This window comes from Neofelis nebulosa, chromosome 2, assembly GCF_028018385.1.
Source record: "Neofelis nebulosa isolate mNeoNeb1 chromosome 2, mNeoNeb1.pri, whole genome shotgun sequence".
NCBI classification, from domain to species: domain Eukaryota; kingdom Metazoa; phylum Chordata; class Mammalia; order Carnivora; family Felidae; genus Neofelis; species Neofelis nebulosa.
In genome coordinates this window covers 210,414,154-210,422,651 of record NC_080783.1, presented here as the reverse complement: position 1 = coordinate 210,422,651, position 8,498 = coordinate 210,414,154, and the positions used below count along the sequence as shown (strand labels likewise).

At 46.4% G+C, this 8,498-nt stretch overlaps 1 protein-coding gene across 2 annotated transcripts in view; it reads right to left on the bottom strand.

Moving 5' to 3' along the window:
- Positions 1-78: 78 nt before the first annotated feature.
- Positions 79-8,498, bottom strand: part of SPATA21 (spermatogenesis associated 21) — a 31,135-nt gene continuing 22,715 nt past the window's right edge. Inside the window, exons 12-14 of one of the 2 annotated variants that reach the window (XM_058718937.1) lie at positions 1,846-2,021; positions 806-983; positions 79-258 (exon numbers count right to left, since the gene is read on the bottom strand). In XM_058718937.1, the coding sequence (XP_058574920.1) occupies positions 201-258; positions 806-983; positions 1,846-2,021 (412 nt within the window). In that variant the 3' untranslated portion in view covers positions 79-200. Of the gene's footprint in view, positions 984-1,845; positions 2,022-8,498 lie in introns of both variants that reach the window. The other variant, XM_058718936.1, reaches the window with a different exon arrangement.

Sequence of the window (8,498 nt, the reverse complement as noted above, 5' to 3'; positions counted from 1 at the left end):
AAGCCAGGGCCCTGCAGGCCAAGAGCCGAGTGGAGGGGTGAAAGCCTGGGGGCCTTCCCTGGTGCCAGACGCAGAGGCCGAGGTTCTCGGTGTTTATTGGCTTACCAGGCCACAAAAGCAAAACTCAGCAGCAGTACCTGCCTGACGACCTGTCCATCTGCAGGCCTGGAACAGCAGCTGCCCCGAGTAGACTCCGCAGGTCAGTGGGTTCGAGCCGGCACAGAGCTGAGCCACTTTCGGCTCTCTGAGTTGTGTTCCCTAGGGAGAGAGGCGAGAAGGGTGGGAGGAAACGAGCCATCCCCACGTGTCCCAGGGGAGAGGAGGCCTTCCCTGGGAAGTGATGGAGCCAAGCAGTCAGGCTCGGGGGCCTGATTGCAAGTCCAGACTTCTCTTACCCCCAGAGTGCCTGGAAGGGGACTGGTGGGGGAAGCTTCCCTCCACCCAGCAGTCCCTGTTGCCTACTGCTCCTAACACGGGAGTCAGACGCAGGCAAAGGACTTGAGAGCTAAACCCCCTGTGTGGGAAAGGCAGGCGGTGCCAGCCTAAGAGAAGGACAGCATGTGCCGCTGAGTCTGGGCACAGGAAGGCGTAAGTGCTGTGACTTAGGCACGATCGCCGTGGCACCCAGTGTTCAACAAAGGTTCGTTTCTTACTGCTTCCGTCCTTTCCCCCTTTCCCTCCCTAGAGCAGCAGTGTCCCAGGTATCCTCTCTTGGAAGGCTGGATTCCCCTCGGGTTAGGCCAGCGCCTCATAAAGAAGGAGGTGGATGGGCCTGGGCTGGAGCCCCTGCCTTCTGGACACCCACCTGCTTCCTTGAGATCCTGACTGGAAGAAAAGGCTACGGATGTCGGGGCCCAGGCTGGTGGGGGTACACTGATCTAGCATGTAGTGGCTGCCCTGCTTCCGTCGGGCCATCTTCTTGTCCAGCCGTGGATAGAGCGGGATACAGGGCACCTGGGCGTAGGGGCTCTGCAGATTGGCAGCTGGCAAGGGAGGAGGAGTCAGAAGAGGGGAACGCTCCAGAGCGCACCCGACCTCGGGAGGCTGGCCCACCCAGCTGAAATCCCACCTTTGCCACATAATGAGCTGGGTGGGTTTGGGCAAATCGCTGAAGCTCTCTGAGCCTCTGTGTAAGCTGGAGGTGATAGTGGTGCCCACCTCTCAGAGCTGATTAAAGGGGCAACGCGTGGAGCACTTGGCTAAATCCTGAGCACGGTGTAAGGGCTAATAACAGCTTGCACAGGAGGACACGTCTTTGTGACGGGTCCTGGCGGTCCAGTCAGTACACCGGAGAGACTCTGGAAAGCTCCTAGCCCATCACTTGGCACACAGTAGGGATCTAATCGGTGGCACCTGCTATTATGCCCAGTGAAAAGGGCACAGGTTTTGGAATCAGACCTGGGTACACACTGCCCTTTCTGACACACGCTAGTTGTGGGGCCTTGGGCAAGTTGCTTAAACTTCCGTCCCACTGTTCTCTTCTGTAAAACGGGGTGAACATGATGGCGAGGGCTAAATTCTAGCCCGTGTACGAAGTCCCAGCATGGGGAGTGACCCCAGTGGGTGTTCAGTAAATGGTGAGCTGGGATGGCCAGTCACCCTCCGTTCTCAGTTGAGGCTCTTGGGACCAACATGTGCTCAGGGTTAAGGCCTGGGGGAAGAGCGCAGGGGGCCCCTGTCAGAGAGCCAGAGGTGGAGGAGCGATTTGCAGCCCGTTGACTACCGCCCACAGGTAGGCCCAACGTGGGCAACCATGTCGCGCAGCAACGAGGTGTGGCCGCGGGGGCCCAGGGAGAGGCCAGGCGGGCAGGAATGCGGAGAACTCACCATGCCCAAGGCCCTCACCGTAGTTCTGCTGCTTCAGCCGGCTCAGGATCCTGAGGACCCTTCGTTCCGGGACTTCCAAGGTGTCTGCTTGCTGGGGGTTGCAGGGAAGCTTCTTCCGGGACCGCAGCCGGCCTATGGCCGACTCCATCTCTCGGGCCTTACAGGTGCCTTCCTTCAGCTTCTTCTGGTAATAGCTGGGGAGGCAGTGTCCGCCCTGCTCAGCCTGGCTGCGTTTAGTTCACCCTCCTCCCCATTCTTTCTGAGCCCCTGGTCTGTCTGGCCACCTCTGGGACAGGGACACAAGTCCAGGAGTTGGGAGACCTGGGTTTTAGTCCCAGCTCTGCCATTGACTTCTCATGACTGTGGGCAAGTCACTGCCTTGCTGTGGGCTCCAGTCACCCCTCAAGGGAAGTGGTTACCTCTACCCTGTCACTGCAAGTCACTTGACTTCCCTGGGCTTCAGGTTTCCCCTGGGTAAAACGGGTCAGTTTTCATGTTACAGGATTAAATAACCAGACCCATCAAGTATTCAAGAAAATTGGCCCATGGAAAGAGCTTTGGTAAATGTTACTATGATGTCTGTTGCTGGTATTGTTGCTTAGATGTACACGTGCTCTGCAAGGCAGCTGTGCAGTTAACCTGCTCATCTTCCGGATCTGAGTTTTATTTGAGTTTTATTTTCTTGACTCATTGCTACTTGCCTACCCTCTAGACTGCAGCACCTTTCATCCATTCAGTAAATATTTAGTGGGTGTTTACCGCATGCCGGCTGCTCATCTAAGTGCTTGGGGAAAGCAGCAAGAGATCTCCATACAGGCCCCTGCCTCCTAGTCTCTCTCAGCCCCTCTCTGACTCCAGCCACTGCTGCAGTGACCATTTCCACGTGGATTTTCAGCAGCTTTGCCCAGGGACAGTCTGACATGGCCTCACCTCAGAAGCCTCTTGCCTGGAGCTTCTCTGACATAAGCAACCCAGAAGTCCAGGGGAATTAAACCACTGTGGGGTCTACCCTTGACCAAAGGAGCTAGCAGCTGAGGGATACAGGTTCCTTTTTGTTCTCCTGACAGAATTCTGAGCCACCATTCAGTCTCCTCAGAAGATCCTGGGGGTGGTTGACTCACTAACACACCCTTGCATCGTTCTGTTCACATTCCTTCTGTCACTCCTCCCTGGATTCACTTTCTAAAATCAACCACCTAGGCACACACCTAGTGGGAGAGTCAGACCGTGAACAAATCAGTACGATACCATGTCAGTAGTGGTGGGTGTTCTGAGAGCGAGTAAAGCTGGGTAGTAGGGTAGTGATGAGGGTCTATTTTTGCTTGCAGTGCTCGGTGCAAGTCTCAGAGGCAGTGGTGTTTGAGCAGAATGGGGGGAGGGAGAAAGTCAGATGGATATCTCTGGAGAAACAGTCTTTCAGGCAGACAGAATGGCATGTGGGAAGGCCATGAGTGAGAAAGAGCACAGTGGGCTCTAGGAATGGCAGGGAAGCCAGAGGGGCTAGAGCCTGCTGTGTGAAAAAGAGGGGGCGACGTGTGCAGCAAGATGGCAGGGCCAGTCCACCCAGGGCTTTGAGGCAGTGGTGAGGGGTGGGCATGCTACTTGGTGTTGGGAAACCCTAGGGCTTAAGCTGCTGGTGCTGCTAGGGCCGCTGCTGGTCTCTGGAGCCTGGAATTTGGGGTTTTAATGACCTTCACACACAGAACATAGAAATTGAATACCAGAGCCCTCACGTGAAAGTTGGATCTGGACCCCTCTGTAAAACTAGGATCTGAAAAGGCAACGTGCTGAGTGAAAAGATGAGCCAGAAAATAACCTCACCCCACAGAGGCCAAAAGGACATGAGCAAAGTGTGTGCAACTTTCTCGGTCACAATTTTAAAGGAAATTGCTTGCTCTCCACTTCCTGTCTCCCTTTTCCAAGGACTTGAATTAAGATGTGTTGCTGGTAAGTTGGCTTAGGATTGACCTAGGGAATGGTGGAACAATACGTTAGAAAGAAGCTATATGTTGTGCGCTGGGCAGCCTTGTCTTCCTGCCTGCTTCTCCTGGACTGTCAATATAAGAGAGAAATAAACTATCTTGTTTGAACTATAGTGCATTGGGGTCTATTCCTGAACTAACATGCCGATCTACAATCCTATACCCAGCTAAACTGCTCAGTATGTGTGAATATAAACCCTTTTGCAGACACATAAAATCTCAAAAATTCTGCATCCCATGCATTCTTTTTCAAGAAGCTACTGGAGGACGTACCCTTCCAAAATGAGGGCATAAACCAAAAACAGAAAAAGAATATATACATACAGAAAACAGGCAATCCAACACAGAAGAGAAGCAAAGGTAAAGGAAGATGGTGAAGGGAGATCCCACATTCGTACTGCAACTGCCATAAAGGACAAGTGTAGATTAGATCACTATAGCTTTAAAGAATAGGACCATTTCGAGGGCTGGCATTACTGCACCAGTTATTGAATCACTGCCTTTCTAACCCAAAAAAGTTACTAGGGAAACATCTCCCATTATTATTATTTTTTTAAGTTCATTTATTTTGAGAAATCGTGCAAGAGAGTGCGCGTGGGAGAGGGGCAGAGAAAGAGGGAGAGAGAGACAGACAGAATCCCAACACAGTGCTCGAACCCATGAACTATGAGATCATGATCTGAGCCAAAATCAGACGCTTAACCGACAGAGCCACCCAGATGCCCCTCCTATTATTTTTTAATCAAACCAAACAAACCAAGAAAGATTAAGCAAACCGAGAAAAAGTAAGACAATGTAATCTAACAAACAGAATCCTAATCAGAGGAAAGGAAGAATACCTAGGATGACAACAGACTCCCAGGATGACAACTCTGCAACAGGCCTGAAAAGAATCCAAAAATAAGAAGAATGGAATTATTTAGAACATGCCTCCAAGAAAAGGAAACCCTAAGAAGGCACAGAAATTATTAATGAGTACAAAACAAACATCAAGGCAATTGTCAACTTCAGGAGCTAAAAAGATAAGGAAATGAAATCATAGTATAATAAAAAAAAAAAACTCAGCTATTAAAAAATTGCATAACCATAATAGAACCCTCCCCCCAAATTATTGACTCAAAAATTATATTAGAATGGGTAGAGGAGAATTTAGGGGATAGTCGTATCAAACAGCTAAATCCATACATTAATAGGAAATCAATAGATACAAGTCTAAAAATCACTAACTAAAATATTGTAGTACAAACATTTAGAAGTAAGGAGAGAGTCGAAAAGTATTTGCCTTGATAAGGGAGACTTCAGGGAGTGGGAAGCGTGGTGAAGAGTGGTGCGGGGAACTACAAGTGTTTATTACGAAGCTTTTTGGACTGTTTGGCTTTTTAAACAAGGTACACATTAGTTTTTAAGAATTAACTCCAAGGATAAAGAAAGTTCTGTCAGTTGAATACTGACCAAAGGAAGTTGCTATAGCCATATTAATATTTAAAAAACTAGGCCTTAAGATAAAAAAAATCGCTAGAGACACAAATGACTACCATAGAATGATAAAATGTGCAGTTCATCAGGAAATACAAAATTCCAAACACGAAATATAAAGTAAAACCGGATAGAACTACAAGGAGAAGTAGACAATCTCGTATCACAGGAGTGATAATAGATACTCAGCGCTGCCAGTGTGTCACATCAAGGAATCCATAGACTCTCTGTAGATGAATGGATGTGGCTGTGTTCTGATACAAGTTTAACTATAAAAACAGTGAGCCGTATGTGACCTGCGGACAATAGTCTGACGATCTCTGTCAGCTATAGACTTTCCCTAAAACTAAAATCCACAGGAAGAAGAGTTTGGAAGTTGAGTCTACCAAGTTAGAAGGTTTAGGTAACACCTAGGCTTTTCACAAATATGCCATAACAAAGAAAAAAAAAAAAAACCCAAGGCTACATAAATTCAGAGTGATCAGCCAGTAATTGAACTGCGTACAAAAACAAAAAATTAACACTCATCAAGGGAAGAGGTTGGTCTCTAAACTTAACAACAGAATCCAGTCTCTAAATCATATCATCTAAAATGTCCAGGACACAAAACAAAATTATCAGACATGCAAAGAAACAGGAAAATGTGGTTCATAGTAAGGGCCATAAAAATAAACTCATGGAAAGCAAACTTGAGGTAGCCCAGATGTTGGATTTAGTAGACGGTGGCTTTAAAGGAGCTATTAAATGGGAATGCAAGCTGGTGCAGCCACTCTGGAAAACAGTATGGAGGTTCCTCAAAGAACTAAAAATAGAACTGCCCTACGACCCAGCAATGGCACTACTAGGCATTTATCCACGGGATACAGGTGTGCTGTTTTGAAGGGACACATGCACCCCCATGTTTATAGCAGCACTATCAACAATAGCCAAAGTATGGAAGGAGCCCAAATGTCTTGTCTATCGATGGATGAATGGATAAAGAAGGTGTGGTATATATATATATATATATATATATATATATATACACACACACACAATGGAGTATTACTTGGCAATCAGAAAGAATGAAATCTTGCCATTTACAACTACGTGGATGGAACTGGAGGGTATTATGCTAAGTGACATTAGTCGGAGAAAGACAAATATCCTATGACTTCACCCAGATGAGGACTTTAAGAGACAAAACAGATTAACATAGGGAAGGGAAACAAAAATAATATAAAAACAGGGCGGGTGGGCGCCTGGGTGGCTCCATCGGTTAAGTGTCTGACTTCAGCTTGGGTCATGATCTCGCAGTCCGTGAGTTCAAGCCCCACATCGGGCTCTGTGCTGACAGCTCAGAGCCTGGAGCCTGCTTCAGATTCTGTGTCTCCCTCTCTCTCTGCCCCTCCCCTGCTCATGCTCTGTCTCTCTCTGTATCAAAAGTAAATAAAAACATTTTTAAAAATTAAAAAAAAAAAACAGGGAGTGGGACAAAGCATGGGAGACTCATAAATATGGAGAACAAATAGAGGGTTACTGGAGGGGGTGTGGGAGGGGGGATAGGCTGAATGGGCAAGGGGCATTAAGGAATCTACTCCGGAAATCATTGTTGCACTATATGCTAACTAATTTGGATGTAAATTTTAAAAACATTATATTAAAAAAATAACAAAATAAAAAAATAAAGGAGCTATTAAAAATATATTGAAATAATTGAAGGAAAATGTGATCTTAATGAATAGAGAAACAGAAACTACAGACCTGAAACAAACGGAAATTCTAGAACTGAAAGGTATAATAACTGAAGTGAAAAAGTCACTGAATGGGCTTCACAGGAGATTGGAGATAGCAGAAAAAAGAATTAGTAAGCTTGAAGACAGATCAATAGAAATCATCCAATTTGAAAAACAGGAAAAACAAAACCTGAAAATGAACAGAATTATGTTTCTGGCCATAATGAAACAACTCGAACTGAACTTGTCCTTCTGCCATAAATAACTAGATACATGAACCAACTATGTGAAATTCTTGTCAGATATTGAACAACAGGCAGCACAAGACTATAATCCCTGAGAGAAGAGAAACCGATGAGGTGATCTCTCTAGAACTTTGCCTGGAGGTACTTCCTGGGCTGCAGTGCGGGAAGTGGTATCCCAAGCAGAACAGTAGATTCACTGAGGTAAGAGGACAGACCTCGTAGCTGGGGAAGATGGGAGGCCCCTGGGATTAGTGTATCAGAACATCACAGAGGGGAGCCAGGCCAAGAAAGAGTTGCCGAAATATGCATGGGGTACTCTTAAGTCTTTGGTTGCGTACTGAGCAGTACACACGTAGCGTGAACTTTTACGAAGCCAGACAAAGAACAAAAAACAGGGAGGAGAGTTTACCTAGGACTGAAAGACACACGAGTTTCAAACGGCCAGAGCAGAAAGACTTTGGTGAACGCCTGTGGAATTAGTGGACATCTTAGATGGCTCCTTTTTCAGTAGTTGGGACGAAATCAACCCTAGAGTAGAGACTATTCTGGATCTTCCCTTACAGAGCTTTAAAACCTTAAAAGAGGGGTGCCTGGCTGGCTCAGTCAGTACAGCCTGTGACTCTTGATCTCAGGTTGTGAGTCTACACTGGGGGTAGAGTTTACTAAAATAAAATAAAATAAAAATAAAATAAAATAAATAAATAAATAAGATAAAATAAAATACATAAAATAAAATAAGAAAATAAGATAAACTAAACTAAACTAAAATTAAATTAAATTAAAATAAAATAAAATAAAATATAAAATAAAACAATACCTTGAAAGAAAGACTATCCTCAGTAACTTCACCACCTGCCCCCCAGTTCAACACTTTAAAGAACAAAATCCAGGGGTACCTGCGTGGCTCTGCGTTGACAGTGAGAAGCCTACTTGGGATCCTCCCTCTCACTCACTTTCTGTCCCTCCCCTGTGCTTTCTCTCGCTCTCTCTCAAAATAAATAAATAAACTTTAAAACAAAAAGATGAAAATCCAGACATTCAATAAAGGAAATGCCCCAATATCCAGCATCTAATTAAAAATAGCAGACATGAGGGGCGCCTGGGTGGCTCAGTCGGTTAAGCGTCTGACTTCAGCTCAGGTCACGATCTCGCCGTCCGTGAGTTCGAGCCCCGCGTCGGGCTCTGTGCTGACGGCTCAGAGCCTGGAGCCTGTTTCAGATTCTGTGTCTCCCTCTCTCTGACCCTCCTCCGTT